This window comes from Dicentrarchus labrax, unplaced genomic scaffold (assembly GCF_905237075.1).
Source record: "Dicentrarchus labrax unplaced genomic scaffold, dlabrax2021, whole genome shotgun sequence".
In the NCBI taxonomy this organism is placed as follows: Eukaryota; Metazoa; Chordata; class Actinopteri; family Moronidae; genus Dicentrarchus; species Dicentrarchus labrax.
Genome location: NW_026136711.1, coordinates 2,373,533 through 2,393,134, shown reverse-complemented (window position 1 = coordinate 2,393,134; position 19,602 = coordinate 2,373,533). Strand labels below are relative to the sequence as shown.

General features: G+C 40.1%; 1 protein-coding gene and 1 long non-coding RNA gene across 5 annotated transcripts in view; one reads left to right on the top strand and one right to left on the bottom strand.

Annotated features, from left to right (window-relative positions):
• Nucleotides 1-19,602, top strand: part of LOC127372052 (uncharacterized) — a 281,035-nt gene that overhangs the window by 161,207 nt on the left and 100,226 nt on the right. The window lies entirely within an intron of this gene.
• On the bottom strand, nucleotides 1,249-18,858 carry mgat1b (alpha-1,3-mannosyl-glycoprotein 2-beta-N-acetylglucosaminyltransferase b). Of its 3 annotated transcripts, none has more exons than XM_051415336.1 (4): nucleotides 18,285-18,858; nucleotides 17,609-17,888; nucleotides 10,077-11,316; nucleotides 1,249-4,964 (listed from the first exon to the last, which is right to left on the bottom strand). In XM_051415336.1, exons 3-4 carry the CDS (start codon nucleotides 10,944-10,946, stop codon nucleotides 4,263-4,265), a joined length of 1,572 nt encoding a protein of 523 aa, XP_051271296.1. In that variant the 5' UTR covers nucleotides 10,947-11,316; nucleotides 17,609-17,888; nucleotides 18,285-18,858; the 3' UTR covers nucleotides 1,249-4,262. The 3 variants fall into 3 exon arrangements, with proteins under 3 accessions (XP_051271296.1, XP_051271297.1, XP_051271298.1); XM_051415337.1 differs by having other exon boundaries at nucleotides 17,609-17,883; XM_051415338.1 differs by lacking the exon at nucleotides 17,609-17,888.

Below are 19,602 nucleotides of genomic sequence, written 5' to 3'. Positions count from 1 at the left end.
CCATCTTGGTAGTCCCGACGCCGCCAGCTCCCAGCTAATCCAAAAATGGACAAAAAGGTCTGACAATCAGACTAATGTCTGGAGCTAGGCTAACCTGTGAGCTTGTCACTCAGCGTTTTTACACCAAATTAGCTCTGGATCATGAACCAGTTCTGTTGAACCATGGTGCTATCTTGCAAACCATCCCATGTTTCCACCAGTTTTGAGTGGAACCATAGTAAGCAGATGCATCATCAACAGAGGGCACTGCACAACGCACAACGACCTGTAGCATATGACATGACCACTTTGGTTTACCGGGGAAAGGTAGGAGTGGAAAAAGCCTAGGAATGGGCTCTCCTAATATGAAACATCAATCGTGCAACACAGTTGAGTAGGAAAACATGTTGGGTTCATATGGATTGGGTTCAAATGAATTTAAACCATGCACATTTTTCATTCATTCCAACTAACTCATAAAAAGTTTAAGAAGTATAGATTAGAAATTGAATGAGTCACCATGTTAACTAGTGACTAACTGTGAAAAAATATTGAGGTGTTTCCCACATTATAAGAATGTTATGAGGGTGAATGAGTCTTGCAGGGCACAACTTAAAGCTCCAGTAGGTAACCTTTATAAAAAAAAAATGCTTAAAATGTCATATTTACTGAAACTTTCACTAAATTCTGACACAAATGAGGTTCCTCTGGCTGATTCTAGTGCTCCTCTAGTGATCTTTCTCTGCTCTGATTGGTTGTTTTTGTTTAGGCCTGGTGGATTCTTGCAAATGACATTAGGAGCACTAGGAGGAGCCTTTTTTTTTTTTTTTTTTTTACATTATCTGTCTCATGTACTGTCAGGATATAGTGTTATAGTTTCAGAAAATGTAACAAAGTTATTTTAATCAGAATTACCTACTGCAGCTTTAACCAAGCCAGATGTCTTAATGATCCACTGTTGGGGCGGCAATAGCTCAGTGTGTAGGGACTTGGCTTGGGAACTGGAGGGTTGCCGGTTCAAGTCCCACAGACCACAAAATATGGAGTGTGGACTTGTAGCTGGAGAGGTGCCAGTTTCACCTCCTGTGCTGAGGTGCCTTTGAGCAAGGCAAGTGTGTATTTCAGCCTCTGTGTATAAAAAAAAAGAGTGAAAAAAACAATTTCCCCAAGGGGATCAATAAAGTCTTCTTCACAATGGATGAATATGACACGAGACAATGTTCAACATAGCTGGATGACTGCTGTCAATGAAAGAGTGACTTAAGCATATTGACAATATCAAAATAGTTTTATTTTATTCATACTGTATTAAAGTTATAAACACTCAGGCAGTGGTTGTTCACATCACCATACAGACATGGGAATCAATCAATCTTGTGGATAATCTCCCAATGCTAATTACAGTACAGTGATAATCATTTATCCACTTCCCAGCCTTCTTGTTGCAGAAACAAATCAAGCTATCTGTGGTTTTTCAACAAACCTAAGCTGACCAAACCATGGTTTGGATGTCATATAATTACAACTCGACCATATCGGGGCTTCAGGATGATCGACAGTAAAATGTCAGGCTCGTCATGTTTCAATCTCATTTGCAGCTTGGACATCTTGTTAGAATTTCAAGTTGAAGACATTTACATACTTTCAAAAATAGCCTTATCATTGTAGTTCAATCCTTCATATTAACAATTACCTTCTACACATTTAGATACCAAGTTCACTCACATGAGAGAGGTGGAAATCCAGATTATGTAGCCCTCTGAAAGCAGAAGGGAGTTGCAGAATTAATAATATCCTTCATTAAAGCAATTCTCCTTAACCATCTCATTGATGGAGTTTGAACTCAGCTACACAAACATTCAAAAAAAAAAAAAAAAAATTAAAGGCCTTGTGAGACCAGCATGAGCAGGAAATCAACAATAAAGGCCTCAGTATGCTTTAAACAAGGTGTTGTCTGAAAACCTTTTCCAAAGAGGAATTGAAGGAGCTGCGTCTGACAGTTTAGTAAAACAGTCAATCACACCGCTTTACATAGTGATCTGGCAGGTGCATGGAGTGAAAGTCAGTGGGGTTTGAACTTCTCAAGCTCTTTTTTCATTCTTTACATTCGAACAACTTGTGCCACCAAGTGCAACACCACAAATGTTTTTAAGATGGTAAACATTAGCTATCAGATGTAACTAGCTAGGTAACGACTAATGTAGATTAGCTAGTGTTTTGCTAAAATTTGCTAACTTTAGATGTGACAATATGTCGCTTATATCTTTATGCCATCCTCAAAATGTGGTTCTTTTCAACATAGATATGCTATGTGCTACAGGAAAGGGTGAAAGATGACCATGCTTCCCGAGCTTTGCTCAACTGTTATTGGAGCACAGAACAAAGATGGGCCGGACTTAGGAAAGGTCAATTTTGTTGAGACTACAAAGACAAGGCAGTTTTTTCACGTGTCCTTGAGTGTACTCCCTTTGGAATAGGTTGAGTATGTAACATGTAGGAGGATCTATTGTCAGAAATGAAATTTAATATTCATAAGTATGTTTTCATTAGTGTATAATTACCTGAATATCAGTGTTGCTGTGTTTCCCTTACCTTTGAATAAACTGTTTTTATCTACAGAGGAAGCGGGTCCTCTTCTACACAGTCCGTCACAAACACTGGCTCTAGATAGGGATTTTCATATTTTTCACAGCCACTGTAGTTTCTCCTACTTGCTTGGAAGGTTGAGCAGTATTAAGATGTTTGCAATCTGCAACTTCAACACCAGATGCCACTAAATCCAACACGCTGGTCCTTTTAAACCATTGCCTTTAAATGTGGTCTGACCTACTTAATACAAAGCACACAGAGGCCTTATCACTGATATCCTCTCTCTGCTTCGATTTAGTGTTGTGCGTCGCAATGCTTTCAAGGCCATGTTTATAAACTGATCTAAGAACAGCGACCCTGATTATTAAAGAAAAACTCCACCCTTGCTCCTCCCACACTGTTACACTTATTAAGTTCTTGGTGTTCTTTTCTGGCAACTTCAAACTAATCTTGAGCAACAACAAGCGTTTGTAAAGTAAGAAAAAACATGATATGCTTCAACCAAGAAAGGTCTCTTCCGTTACAGTCAATACTAACTATGTAAAGTCAAAGATGGGTTTTCTTGCTCATCAATTGGAGTACTAATCAGCAGCAGTATTCTCAGTGCTATCACTGGTAGATGGAAGGTATTTTACATTAACATAAAATTGTTCCGTCAGTGAGAGACAAGGAAATTCTACATGGTTTGTTCTGACTTCAATAGATGAGACCATTCTTGGTCAAATTGTGTTTTTGGTTATTGAACCCGCCTAACATCATCGGTCCCCACCTAATAAGTCTCTCACGATCTGGTTAATTATTTTCGACTTTCATCCTGTTACAAATTTTATGAGATGCTGAAAATGAAATGTTCCAGGAGATAGCAAAGCAGGACTGATACATACTTTGTTGGTCCTGGATCAGGGCTACTGTAGTTTGTGAGGTATCTCTGCTTCCTCTGCAAATCCTTCTCTCTGTATCATTGCTGAAGAGGCCTTTCATCTTTAATGTCAACCATCAGGGCTTCATATAATGACTTTGTTTACCACCTAAAACACTGTAGAATGTCTTTGCATACAGCTCTGCTTCTGGTTAGTTTTATAAACAAAAAGCAACATGATCTGCAGAGCTGGATCAATTTCAGCAGCTTCTTTCAAAAACTTTGCTAAATGAGAAAAAAAAAAAAACATGGCCCAAGATTTTATAAATAACACTGTTTTTTCTCCCAAGCTCTAGAGAAGATCACAGTGCTTGTGTTTGGCTTCCAGTGTATTATCACAAACACTGAAACATGCTCTTGCTGTTGACAATTCACATTTTTTTCTGCTCCCAAACTCCATTTACATCGGCTGCAAACATCTTAATGTGATGTTAAGTCTACGTTTGGCCAGTTATTCACAGGAATAAAAAAATACACCAAACAAAATGGGACCAGAAAGCAAGGCACGTTGCCACTAGCTGCTTTGAAACAGTGTTTGAGGGTGGAATTTTCCTTTCAGAACTCTCTGTAAAGTCTGTGTGGTCGTTGAACTTGCTGATCCAATCAGCACCCTATTTTCCCCTAACAAACAGGCTTGCAGCCCCATCTGTGCTGCTTTCATTCCTTCATGAATCACTGTGTCTGCTGATATTCTTTGGTCTTAGAGGGTGTTCCTCTAAGTAAGGCTCTCTCCCCTCTTCAACACCATTCACACTGTCCAGTCTAGATCAGTCTCTCAGCTCCAGCTGGTGTCATACTGCGTCCAGCCCTCTGGTGGAGCCAAGAACAGTCTTCGACCCCGGTACAGGAAACTGACTATGCCCCTGTAACCTGTACGAGGAACTCCAGATTTCAGGTCGTCCATCACCCCAAGATTTCGAGCAAAGACTTTAAAACTGTCCCGGCTGGAGTACTGAACCCTGTACGGTCCAGGGCCTCTTAAGCTGCCCCCTTGCTGTAGGTCCTCAATCTTCACCAGTGGGGCACTGTAAACCTCCTTGATAAACTTTTCATCATACTTCTCTTTTAGCAAAAAAGACAAATCCTGTTTGGTAAAAGGCACAAAATCAGTGTTTAGCTTAATATAGCGAAGGTACTGGTCAAAGAATTGACCTAAACTGACACCTTTTCGGCCAAAGGTAATAGTCCGGGAGATTTCCGGCCGGATGCAGGAGCGGTCCTTGCGCTGCTCCGGTTGACGCATCCAATCGTCCCAGAAGGCGGAGGGCCACTTGACTTCCAGTTCGTCCCACATCTCTTTCAGTAGCATCCAGCCCAGACCGGGGAAAAAGTCTGTTCTGTAGAGGAGCTCGGCTTTGGATGGATCCACCAAGGCATCTCTGCCATTATCGTTCCAGGCAGAGACACACCACAGGGTGGGGTCAGAGCTCAAGATCGGGTAGAGGGCTCGGAAATACTCAAAGAAGTCTGGTGCCACCTAGAGGAGGGAGATGCACAGGAGTGAGATGGTGCTGCTTCACAGGTACTGTCCAAATTAACAAATCTGCTTACCACAGAACCTACAAGCCTTTAAAGAACTATTCCACTCATTACAATATGGCTATTATTTTCATAGTTTTGGCCATTATTTCTACAAATTTCTTTTAAGAATATTGTACTCACCAAGTTAATAGCTTAAACCACAGCAATGTGGACAAAAGCAGTAAGTACAGTAGCTCAAAGATGAAGCAGGAAGTTGGTCTGCAAACTGTGACTTACTGTCTTTAAAAACAGTTACTCATTTTACTGTTTTCTCTTGACTAACCTGGAGTTTTGTTTCCAACCTGCCACACACATGTATGGCTGCCTGTGTTCCTTGATCTATCACACTTCTTTTTAGCAATGCAATCATGTTCCCCTTGATTAACTTGGTGAGTACAGTGTTATTACTAATGGCCAGAACAAAAAAAAAACCACAAAAGAAAATACAGTACTTTGGTAATTGTACTCTGTAATTTTGCGCCACTACAGCCTGTCCAACACAAAATACCCTCTATCTTTTAATGGGGCGTCCTAGTGGAAATAGAGAGGTGTGTGTCATTGCATCATCCCCCACCTTTTTCTCCCCCCATTTCCTGTAATCCCTCAACTGCCAGCAACCAAAATATTCAAAATGTTGTGCTTTTGAATATAATGAGTCTGTATGATGAGTCCACTGGTGTCCATCAACTTAAAGACAGATTAGCCAAAACAAACAGAGAGGGTTTGTCCCTAAATTGTCAGTAATAAAACAGAGAAAGCCAGTGGAGAACAGTTACATAAGTAAACCCAGATTTTCCTTGCTCACTGGCAAAATAATTGCTGATTTACAGGGCACAGTTTCTCCCTCAAGCTGCTGGTGTAAGTCGAAGTTACTTTGAATTTCCTGTTACCTTTCTCCTTATTTCCTGCCACAGAGGCGCTCTTCTACCAGCCAAATGTTCACTCTGATGTTTTTATTAGCTTTGTGACAACACACTAAAATGGGTACTGGGTAGAATGCAAACCTATCTGAATAAGCTGCTGCTGCAAATTTTGAGTTAACTGTCTTTAGTAATGAAGACTTAATGTGGAACCAGTGAGATCAGCTCCAGTCATCATAACCCACATATTAACATATTTAACAATTAAAAAGGCTATCCAGCCTCTTCAAATCTGCCAGTGAGAGCATAATAACAGACTCATGAAGCATCTCCAGGTAACGGGAGATGGAGGTAATGTACTGTGAGTTGGGCGGGTCTCATTGGCTGTGCAATTTTGACTCGTCCGTGGAAGGAAACAATGGCGGCACGCCTCATCACACAGTCTCATATGCAGTAACAGAATCTTGATTCATCTTTGATCAGCACTGCAGTGTCATTTCTCCATGAGACTGCATGTGATCTGTCTTTTATTACAGCCAATTGAGTTGTCCCCTGCTGGCCATTACATAGAATGCAGGTTTAAGACTTCCTTGTGTGTTTCAGTTCACAGACCTGGAAGCTCTATCCAGTATATATATTGTCAATGGGCATAGTTCACCTTAACTGGACTCAGGACGTGGTTAGTTTAGCTTATCATAAAGCTAAACTAACCACCAGCTCTCCAGAGTCTTGTCTTCATAGTAGTAGTCTTCATGCCGAGCCAATCGTGAATCGTATCGTTTGAAGCCTTGAGTTTGGTCGTCGCCATTACAGGTTGTTGGAGCCAGCTTAGGTGACGTGCTGCAAGGCTGTGCAGTTTTGACTTGTCTGTCACACACAATCTCATATTACAAATTGAACAGTACACTAAATTATGTTTGTAAAATGATTTTGGGTGAAAAAATAAACAAAGCAACAATAGAATCTTGCTTTGTATTTGATTAGCACTGCTAGTTTGAGCTGGGTTTCGTGCGGTGTGCGCTGGACAGACTCAATGAAAATTAAAACTGCAAGCAGTGACATTTGACATTAAACTGTTTTTTTTTACAACAATTCCTATATCGTGGGTAAATGTAATTTCACGCCACACCATTTCATTAATATTCATGAGGAGCACAATCTTTAATCCTGGAGGTCTTTAGAATGTGCACACCAATTTGTAAGTCATTCTGATTAATTCCCTACAAGGAGTTAGTTAAAATACAAGGCCTAGAAATGGCATCAGAGTTTGACATTCGATCCAAAATGGCCAACTTTGATGGCAAGCCACGAACATGCCCTTCAACGTACAGTCACAAATAGCACAACTTTTAATCAGCAATGTTTTTTGACTGTACTGACCAATTTTGAAGTAGATCCGATAAATTCCCTAGGAGGAGTTTGTTCAAATACTACGCAAAAAAATCACCGAAAATGACCACGGAATTCAAAATGGCTGACTTACTATTGGGTTTGGGTTATGGGTACAAAGCCCTTTTGGCTTGCCCAATCAGGGTACACATGCGTACAAATTTAGCCATGGTACAAACAGGCCATCTATTATTCTTAAGACATAATAGTTCCATGAAACACAGCAGGCTGAGAGGGGCATACTGTTGTGGATTGTTAAAAGGTTTTTGAGTTGAGGGCAGGGATTTAAAATTCTTTGTTAATTGTGTCGTCTAGACTGAGCTTATGTCCATTCACCAAAATCAGAGTCACAGAGACAGTTAAAGCACCATCTGAACAATGTCTTTAAGCTAACATTGAAGGGAGATGAGTTTCAATTTGCAACAACACTGCCAACACTGTCAACAGCTCTGCCCGAGGCTCAAACATAAAAGGCCCAATGCCCAGGATGGGATGCAGCCAGCAGTGTCCATGTCAGTCCTCACCCCCTCAACTCAAGAAATCAACACCCTCTTGATTTTGGGGAATGATACAAGACGAACACCAATAGAAATCTATCAAAATATGACTAAAGCAAGTGGCTAAAGCAAGCCACTACCAATTTCATATGTGGAATATGCTAAAACATCTTTCTACGTAACATGGTTTTTAATTCCATGAATGCCATTTTACACTCTACACAAATGTCACTGCCAGGGACAAAAAAACACTGAAATTGTCAAAATGATTAAAAAAACAATACAGGCAGATAATTGTATAAAAAGTTACCTTAACAGGAAATAATCAGCTCAAAATTCATCCAAATTACTCGTAAATTCTTGCAGTTACGGAGTTCACCATTTGGGTTTATTGTAAATCTTTATGAAATAAGAAATATTAGGGATGTCCGATATTCACTAAAAAATTTAATATCGGGAAATATCGGTATTGGGTTTTTATAACCGATGTTTGTTCTGTAGGCTTCAGCATTTCCGAGCCTGCATGAACGCAGCATGGGACGTTTACTGGCGCGCGCTAGATGATGTATGACAACAACAACTACGCTAGACTGGTTGGTTGCTAACCGTGGCTAACAAGCAAACAATTTAAAGCTGAATGATTTTAATATTAACTCAAAATAAGTGCAATGCACCTTAAATATTTGACCCTGCTATGAGCTGTTCCTTAACCAAACTAACAATTGGCTTAGAATTTACATTAGCACTCCTTCAGGTGCATAATACAATTAAACACATTAACCAAAGCTAGCGCTTAGCTAGCGATTAGCTTTAGCGCTCTTTTCAGTATTAATACAATGGAAGCTGAAGTTGTTCTCTTATTTTGCACAGACAGTGTTTACATTTGGAAAGCCATGTTGCATTTATACATGCATCCAGTGTAGGGTGTCCATTCGTCCGGTTTTAGGCTGGACAGTCCGGCTTTTAAATGCCCTGTCCGGCTACAGGCGCAGCCTTAAGCCTGACACTCATTTGTCCTCCTTTTGAGAAAATAACTAAAAAGGTCGCCTTTTGACACATTACCAAGTTAGTTTAATACTTTTTGGCTAAAAATGTGTGTCAAAATAAGTAATTTCATTGGTTACATTCAACACATGGCTAATTTTAATATTCAAATGAGCCATGTGTTGATTGCCAAGCCATCACCACAGTTGCTACCACCAGGCTGTCAATCAAGCTCTCAGCAACAGAGAACGTTACGTGTGCTAGTCGGTTGTTGGACTGAAATTCTGAAAATGCTCATACCAAAATGCAGCAACTTCTGTTTCATATGTATAGGCTTTGCCTGCATTTTTTCCCCCTTTATCTATCCAGATAAAAACATTAAGAACAGTTTCTGTATGATGTTTATTAGACCTATGTAATCTGAATTGGAAGGGCACGTTGTCATGAGCTGTATCTTGTATATTTATTATTAGCTATGTGGTTTGTGTATGAACCCTTATGTGATCTGGTGGAAAAACATTACAATTTAAAACCGGATCATACCAAACAAATATCTGCTTGCGTGTCCCCGTATATGCAAAGTGTCCTCCTTTTTGATGTGAAGGAAATGGCCACCCTACCAGTGAGGCATCACAATAAAATTAGGCATAATGTGTTAATTCCACAATAGGAGATATGTTGTTACCTAACAGTTTGGTGTAAAAAGCCTGCATATATCGATATCGGAAATTGAGAGTTGGACAATATCGGAATATCGGATATAGGCAGAAAAGCCAATATCGAGAATCCCTATGAAATATCCATAAAATATGTCTTAGTCAGGGGTCAGCAATTCACTAAATTATAGAAAAGGGGATCCCTTTAGGAAAAAGGTTGGAAAACACTGTAATAAGGGAATTGATAAGGAATCGGGCCGATAATGGCATTGATAAATAAAAACTTATCAATTCCCATCCCTATTCATGATATTATACCAATAATCATCAAAACATGATTAAAACTCATAAAATATCACTAAAATGCACTGGAATCACTTTTATTGCGATCCGTGGTAATATCGTATATCGTCCCATTCCTAGTTGCAGCCCATGTTAATTTTTTCCTGTCTTTTGACGTCTACCAAGATTTCAAGTACTTGTCGCTGCTTAGCCATCTGTCTCTTCTCTTTCTCAACTTCTCTCCGCTATACTTAAGGATGCCTGCTGGTACCTGCACTCTACCATAGTGACACGTAATTTACAGATGCCAGTAACAACCAAATGCCACAAAAAACAAGGTATCACGATGATTGCCTACCGTAATGAGTGGTAATGTGAACAGGCAGAAGACAGCACTCACCTCTAGGTCATCCTCCACTATGACCACAGTAGACTGGGAGAATGTGTTAAACACTTGGTTGAGTGCCCAGCGGTAATGTCGGGCGATTTTGTAGTAGCCCTGGAACTTCCTGTGCTCTGGCCGGACTCTGATGTCCGAGAGGTCCGGTTGACTTATGTGCGTCACTTGATCTCCATATGAGCCAATCACACGAGCTGTCTCCGCATGGCTACAGTCCTGACTGACAATTATTGGATATAGCTCACGAGAAGGGCGGTACTGTATCAGTTTGTCAAGGCTCCGTTTTACCGTCACTCTGTCACAAGCAATGACTAGAATTGGAATGATGACATCTGGGCTGGCAACGGAAGCAGCCAATATATTGTTCTTAACAATCTCTTTCTTTATTTCAACTGCCTGGTGCTGGTCTAACTTAGAGTCTGAAGCAACTGTATGAACAGGATTCTGTGTATCTTTTACTTCACTTTGGCCCCTGACATCCACACCGTCTTTGAGAGGAATTGGAAGCTTTGGTGGCTGGTGCACAACCTCTTCTCTGACTTCTTTTGTATCGTCCGTTTCTCTTTTACCAATGTCTTTCTGCCGAGCCCACACTGCCCTGTGACTTTCAATCTGCTTCAGTAGCTTTTTTTGGGTCTCGAGCTGAACTTCAACCTCCTCTGCCAGCCGGATCACCTCTCCAGCCAGGTTGATCTGACCTCCTTTCCCTCTGCCCACGTCCCACTCCTCCTTTCCTCCTGGTTCGGCTCCTCCGCCTTCTCTGAGGCGGCCGATGGGAGGGCGACCCCAAAGATAAAGTAGAAGCAAAGCATTCCAGGCGACAAACAGGAAAGCACCACATAATATAAGAGAACCTTTCTTGCGAACCATGGCCCAATGACACTAGATAATTGGGGGGAACAAGTGAAGGAACCAGAGTGAGAATCCTACAGACCACAGTGGCAATATCAGATGGGCAGGTCACATTATAATTCTTTCAAATTTCAGGGTCATCCTGTCTTTTGGTCAGGAGGGTGTCAGGAGGAGGATTATCTAATTAAATGAATTTACATGATCCTACTGTGAAATGCATGCATTCCATGAAATCCCATAGAAACAGGGCACTGCGCTGAAGCAGGACTCCCAGTAGTTCAGCAAGGGGAGGTTTCAAAAGTGCAGATGAAAGTAAAATAAGGGGAAAGTGGGGTCACTTTAGGTTGAGGGAACGGAAGTCCTTGGATGTTATCCTTCAGCCATTATTCTGAAAACAGCAAGAAAACAAATGATCAGCAGAATGAATGCAGCTCATTAGAACTTAATAATTTTATACAAGTGTGAATAAAAGCAGTCACACTGTTAGTAAAAGCACTCACAAGATTATCACATTCTAATGTCTGACATCGTTGTGTAGGATGTCCAAACTAGAAAGTAGGGCTGAATTATTTGAGGAAAATGTCTGATTGAAATTTTTCTGATTATTATTGCAATAGGGCTGCACAATTAATCGCAATTTTATCAAAATTGCAATATGGCCAAGGCCAATATGCAAATTGCAGAAGCAGCAATTAGTCAACACAAAAGGTCAAATTTGTGACAAACAGCAGTATAATGAATTACTGTAGTGCTGAAGAGATGCCCTGGCCTACAAATCTTGTTTTCCAGATGTAAGAATACAATGTTTGGTACAGACCCCAAAAATCATCAAAAATCATTTAATTTGTGATGCAGAAATCCACATTTACACTCAAGCCCTCTACAGGAAGGGCCAAAGCCATCTCTATTTTCTATATATTTACAGTGACTTTTTGGAGTGGAGCAGTGGCAGAGAGGAGAATGCTATTTAGGGACAGAGCCAGTGTCAACACTGGGAGGACCCCATTGTAATTGCTCAGTTTATTAGGGACCGAGCCAGTATCAAGGTGTTTTCCCTTAGAATATTACAACAGTTCAGATTGCTTTTGTGGTCATTCACTGTCCTCCGCTGGAGCCAACAATGGGAGATTACTGCTATCTTTTCCTGCCCAACAAGTACTTGGATGGATTTGAGGTAGGACCAGAATTCAAGTCACTGAAAGTATGCTGACATTGATACCATTAAGGAGAGCAATATTGAAGACAACACACATGTGGGATATCTAAAAACTTTAACTCAGCAGTACACAGAATCCAGATGACTAAATAAGGTATTGACAGAACTGGTTGTAAAAGACCTAGGAACTATATTTGTGTACTGAGGTCTCAAACTGCCAAGATTTTGTAGTTACCAATAGTAGTAGTAGTAGTAGTAGTAGTAGTAGTAACAGCATTTGAACCACTGGACACTAAAACTCATAACTATAATACATTCAGTAATCCAAATGTCAAGTCAAGAAGTCAAACTAGTGCTGAAAGAATTAGTCATATGTCAGTCAATTGATTACGAAGTCTGTGAAAAGGACTAGTGTGTAAGATTAAGAGGCCTCTAGCGATGAGAGTGCAGATTGGAACCAACTGAAAACTTGACTTAACTTGACTCAACCAAGTGTGTAGGAGAAACTATGGTGGCCACAAAACTTGCCAAAACTGTGAAAGGTCCCATCTAGAGTCAGTGTTTGGTTTGTCTGTTCAGGGCTACTGTAGAAACATGGAGGTTCAACATGGTGGACTCCGTAGAAGAAAACACAATTCTTATTTTCAGGTGATCATACACTAATGAAAACATAGCTATGAATATTATGTAATATTTCTGACAATAGATCTTCCTAAATGTTACACACCTTTAAGTAATTCATTATTAAAGTAATTCTACTTTAATAATTCTATTCTATTCTGCAACTTCTCCAGCTGTTTTATATGACTGTAAACTGAATATTTGATCTGTTGATCAGACATCTGAAGATATCCTGTGCTCTGGGAACCAAACTCTTGTGTGTTCCTGTACCAAAACCAAAACATGTTGCAGATGGGCCAAACAAAAGAAATCCAAGTACACGTCAAATATATGGTTTCTGTCATTTAAGGTATCATGCTGCTGTTCAAACGTAATTTTTCTGATAAGTTTGGTTTTTAATTAGTACTTTGGAGCTATAAAATTGGAGTTTCACGTCATGATTGACAGCTGATCCCTGCTCGTAACTGAGTCAGCTGGCTGTATGGGTGGGACCTCGATACCACAGCCGTATCCAGGATGTTTTGGCCTTATTTTTGTACAGTGGGAGAAGTGGTCTAGAGCCAAGAACTGCTTACAAAAGGAGGCTGGGGGTGCCTTGTGGCCAGCCAGCTATGTATTTATTAGCCCTTTAATTTACAAATGTAACATTGAGCTAGCTGGCTAGCTAGCTAGCTGTTGGTCAGATAACATTACCCAAGCCAGCATAGCACTACTTCTTCAGTTACAACAGCTAGCAAGCGAGCCAGCTAGTGTAACCTTGGTACCAAAGCAAACGTTGAAGTGATGCAATGATGTGGCTCTCTAGCCAGTGGAAAAGCAAAACAGTTCTTTGAAGGATCTCAAATTGTACCTCGAACTAGCACCAGCACAGAGCTGGTGGAAAGGGGGTATCAGGGACCAAGATCTGGGCTACATGAAAGACTAGATACCACCATTGACAATATATATAATGGACAGAGCTTCCGGATCTGAAAAGTGAAGCCAATTGGAAGTGTCTTAAAACCTGCATTCTATGTAAAGACCAGCAGGGGGAGCTCCGCTGCAATAACAACCTGATACCATTCACTCTAATGGTGAATGAGTTTATGGTCTCAATTGCTAGTTTCACGTCTTCTTCATTACAACGCACCAAACTGAGATCAAACTGTCAAACTAGGCAGTGCAGATCATATACGAAGCAAAATTCTGTTACTGCAGTAACAGGTAGAATATCTACAATATCTGCAAATTCCAATTTCTGACACGTCAAATATGAGGAGAGTCGAGTCCCTTGCATCGGACGTTTGAGACACTTTTGAACAAGCTGAGGAAGGCCAAGTTAATGTCTTTGGCCTTGGATGAGTCGACTGATAACAGTGATGTTGCACATGAATGTTTTCGTGAGGATCTGCTTGGACTAATTCCAATGGTGTTGACTGACATGTCTGCTAAATATAAAGATTTGCTCCTTCACAATGACATTAGATGGCTTAGCAAAGAAAACGCTTTGAAACGTTTTTGTCAACTAAGAGAGGAGATTCTGGTGTTTCTCCGGTTTTCAGCTAGCAAGTTTCTGTCTCTGATGGAAAATTATGAGTTTAATGCCGCTGTTTGCTTTTTGAGCGACGTTTTCCATCATTTGAACCAACTCAACATGGAGTTGCAGGGCAGAGAAAACATTCACAGAACTTGTGGAGAAACTTAATGCTTTTCAAAGAAAGCTCTCACTCTTCTCTGCTGATCTTTGTCCTGGCAAGATGCTCCACTTCCCCACACATGCAAATTACCGAGGTGATGTCAGGCTTTATTGACTCATTGAAAAATAACTTTGCCTCTAGGTTTGAGGATTTCAGCATCTCCAGTGAAGTGATGAGATTTGTGAAGGACCCTTTCTGTGTGAATGTTGAGGCAGACTTTGCATTGAAAGGGAAGGAGCTGGTATCGTCATTGGATGAGGGGTCTTTACAACTGGAACTCACTGACATTCAGTCGTCAGATGACTTGCGACAGTCATTGCAGCAGGCAGGTTTTGAAAAATTCTGGACCCATGAAGTTAGACGAGAGAAATTTCCACATTGCACTTTTTCTTCTGACAATGTTTGGCTCAACATACACTTGTGAGTTGTCATTCTCACACATGAATGCCATTAAAACTCACAATCGCATATCCCTCACTCACCAGCATCGGCAATGGACAAAAGTGAGTACAGTAGTAGTCCATGTGTGGATATATGGGGCAGTCTATATTATTTTTTTTAGAAGGAAAAAAGTGTGAGTTGTATTCAGTTACCAATTAGCTACATTTCTGTTTTTAGCCAGTGGAGAAGGGGGACAGTTTGATGTTTCTGAGAATTATTTCCCTCATTACTTGTAACACTGAAATTTATCTCCTCATTGTCAATTGAGGATAACAAGCTGTAAAGTTATGTGCGATTAAGTGGATGTTTTCTGTTAGTTAATTGCATTTCTCTTATTGTCTGTGTCTCTGATTTTTCAACATTGTATTGCCATTTGAATGTAACAATGCCTTAGGCCTATCACAATGTGCATACGTTGTTCTGCGTTTACAAAATAGAATATATTGACTCCTTCAGTATGTTGTTGTTATTTCTTTATTTGTTACCATAATTACTCATATTAGTTTCACGAACTGGCCCCAATTCCAAATTAATTGAATAGCCCTGAACTAGGGGATTCAAAACAGTACTCCACAAACCAATGGGTGACGTCATGATAGGTTCACACTTGAATACTACTAGAGGAAATTTCTTTTCAATTTGGCTTGAATGACCCTTTAACTTAGTGTCTCTCAGTACCTGATTTTGTTGAACAGTCAAAGTCCAATTTGAACAAACATGGCCAAGTACAAATGTTGAAATGCTTACACTGATTTCAACTCAAATAAAACTACGACTGAGTGTTAACAGTGTGGATGTGTGCATATCAGTAAAGGTCTTTCTTTGTTGTTGTTAACTGGTGAAGGGATGAAAAAAGTGAGTCGGTGAAGGAGGATGAAGAAGGTCACGAAATCTCCACAGGAGCTCCTCAGCATTAGAAAACCCTAAACCAATTAGTGCTGATAAATATAGTCCTACAATAATCTTATAAGGATGGATGTTTGACTACAAGGAACAAACGCTCTGATTAGTAATGGATGTCTGGCTGTGCTCCACTGCTCTGGGACAGGATAGCGAACAGACCTGTTTATCTACATATCAACATAACAGCACCTTACAAAGAACCCCCCGACCCACCCATAATGAAATAATAAATGGTTCTGGTTAGGGTTGGGGGAAGAGGGGCTTATGCAAGTTGTGGAAAGATACTGGTTACAACACTCTTCAGAATTATGCAATCCATTATTGTGATTATTAATTGATCTGCTGAGTAAGTTTTCAATTAATTAATCAATCAATGTAACGTGCTCAAATGTCTTGTTTTGTCCAACCAACAGTCCCAAATCATCAAATAAGACAAAGGAAAGCAGCAAATCTTCACATGAGAGAAGCTGGAACAAGCAACTGTACAAATAATCGATAATGGAAATAGTTGCCGATTATCAAATTTTCTGTTAATTTACCTGTCAATAATTGATTAATCGACAGGCCATTCTAGCTCTACTTTGACTTGACTTACAAAAAGTAATGTAAAAGGAATCTGATTGAGAGATATAAAAGGTGTTCTCTTTACAGAAGAGATGTAGTCAAGTAAGTTTATTAATAATTATTCAGTAGCCAGTTTATTAGGTACGCCTAGCTAAAGCTAATGCAGTCTAATTCAATAGTCCTTAAATAAATCCTACCATCATGAAGCTTCTAATGTTCAGTATTTGTGATATCGATGAGGTTAAATAACAGAAACACCTCTGTGTAATGCAATATAATCTAACAGCACTAAAAATTACACCCTCTTAAATGATCATTAAACATACAATGTGTAATTTCTGCCACAGGTCTCTCACATAAAAATAACAACAAAAGACAAGGACTGATGACATTGTGAAGTAACATAGTATCATGGGAGTTTTCACCACCACAGTTAAGATTTCTTCAGTGTTCATCGTTCAGGAGGTTTCTACCTGGGGCCCAATTATGCACAGAGGTCTCCTCCTCTCTAAAATAAATGGACCCGCTGATTAAAACCGCTAAAAATACTGAATAAGGCAATTCCGCCTTAAAAATCACTGTTTCTCTGACACGTTGGGCAGACAAAGGACGTCCTGGAGCTGCTGCTAACATTTGCTCAGCTTGTTTCTCTAACTACTTAAGAACCTGACTAAAATCCTTCATACGGTTCAAATATAGAGGTAATAATGTGGCTTAAAACTGGATAAAAAGTCAATGTATGACAGCTTCTGGCAGACAACCACAACACTGACGCATGCTCAAAGGGTATATGACACCATTGACAAGCGACCGGTAACACAGCGTTACCTGAATAAAATGACATATTTCTCTGAGTTTGAACATTGTTGGAAACATTTGAGATAATGTAAGTACACAACTGAACTACATATAGAACATAGCTTGTGTTTAGACAATTTAATGCTGAAATGTTACATAGTGTCGCTCTGAGTTGAATCAACAGCTCTGAAAACAGCTGTCTACATTAGAATCTCCATGAAGGAAGGATTTATTGCTTTATTATTAGTTTTAGCAATAGGTGTGCCTAATAAACAACTGAGTGGCTGTACACTTTGTAGCAGACTATCTGTACCTTGAAAACACAAAAAAACTGACACACAGTAACTTTGGGCAACAATGGATCAATTAAAGGAAAAAAGGAAAAATATGAGGGAAAGAAAAAAAAGAAATCAGGCAGTCAAAAAAGTGTCAGGGACATACATTTAGAAAGTCAGAAAGTATGCACCCGACAACAAGTGAACTCCAGGGTTAAGGAATAAAACGTGTAAAATGAACCTTACCTGAACTCAGAGGAGCCTACACTGTCATGCCTGCCTTTCAATACTGTAGTAAGCTTTGCTGACAAGACGAGCCGATAGTGAACAGTGAGGGAGGATGGGCAGGGGGAGGGAACTGTTGCTCCTCTCACAAACTGTAGCAGCTGAAACTCTATTCTTCTTAAACCCCCTCCTCCCACCGTCAGACAACGTGGAGCTGACTGGTAGGATCATACAGCCTGCGACAGGAACCAACTGGGACATCAGACAGTGTACCATCCGGCAAATGGTTCACATGACTACACTGTGGAAAAACAATGAGGGCTGTCTTAGTGTGCTCATACTAAATACTATTTACTTTCAACTGACACAGAGCGCAGGTGGTGCAGCTGCCTGTAGCATTGTGTTGAGAGCTTTCATGCCTCAGATACTTATGTGAAGCTATGAAGTTAGCTTATACCGAGCTACCGGCTAGTTCAGTTAAAATACAGGTCATCATGGATGTTAAATGCAGCAAGGACGAAGCCAGTGTTTTGTCGACCCTATAATGATTTCTGAGCATCAGGACATTGCCGAATGTCTTAACATCAAGCAAGCTAAGAGCTGACAGTTGCAGTTAGCTTAGCAGGGAAGGTTTTTTCATTCATCAACCGTACTGATCGAAAACATGGTTGTATCAGCCGGAGCAAGTATCACTCACCTCTCACATGTCGTTCTGAATCAGTCGATGCGGCGTGCATCTTAAAGGAAATGAGGTTCACATCAAGCTGCAGCACTGATAGTAGTAGCTAGTTAGCTAGCTAGCTAACGTTTGCTAGTCGAGCCACCGTTGTTTCTTTTGGTGTGACATTCACAGAACATCTCTGTGTCGGTACACAGCAGACCCAGTGTTGCTTGCACCTCCACCTATTCTTTCCATTATTCCCCCGGCTTCTCTCATTTATCAAACACCAGTAGCTGCTAATGTTAGCAGGCTAACAGTGTTTGCTCTGCTACAAATGTTCCACTGCCACCGGCTTGTGTATCCACAGTGACAGTTTGCAGCCTTTCAGTCCTTTCCTCTGCCCTGGTTCAGGTTCTTGTACTACAGCAGGGTAGGTTACAGGCTGCCCCTCTGATGTATGACGACGGCATTTTTCATTTAGCAATATAAAACTACACTTCCGGATGATTGACTCCTTTAGGACCGAGTTGACCCGACCCGCAGTCCTACCCGAACAATTTAATTATCTGTAAAACGGTAAAAAATAAAAATAAAATAAAAAGCGGTCACAATAATAATAATAATAATAATAATAATAAAATACAATAAAATAAAACAATGTATAAGCTGCAGTATGTAATATGTACCATGTAAGAGTACAAATAAGTTTTTGTCATATTTGCTTAAACCTTCACTTTTTGCTGATAGTAGTACATGAGACAGATAATCTGTGAAAAAAGCAGGTTCCTCTGGCTCCTCCTAGTTCTTCTAATGGCATTTGAAAGAATCTATTGATCTGAACAAAAACAACCAATCAGAGCAGAGGAAGACAGAATGAGCTTTGGGTCAGTGGCTTGAAGATAGTTGATCTTGATTCTCATTCCCAGCATCAATATTTGATGACCTGAGAATGAGAAAACTATCTTTTAGGCTCTGGATTGGGGAGTTCTCAGTTTCAGCTGAGAAGTGGTTCCAAATGGTCCAATCCATAGATAGGGTCTTTCACATTTTGTTTTGTGGCAACTGTAGTTTCTCCTGCATGCTTGGAAGAGGAAGGTGAATTGAGCGGTATTCTTTTGGTTGCAATCTGCAACTTTACTACTACAGGCCATTAAATCCTACACACTTTAAATAGATGTCTGGATAAATAATGTTTGGCCACTGTTGGGTCCATTTGGACCATCATTGGTTTTCTTTCTCCCAAATGGATGGTGTGACGTTAAGTGAAGTAACCATTATGTGGCAGTCTGATGTATTAAAACCCCCTTTGTGGGTTAATTGTATTCTAATAACAGTCTATTGAGTATAGAGTATA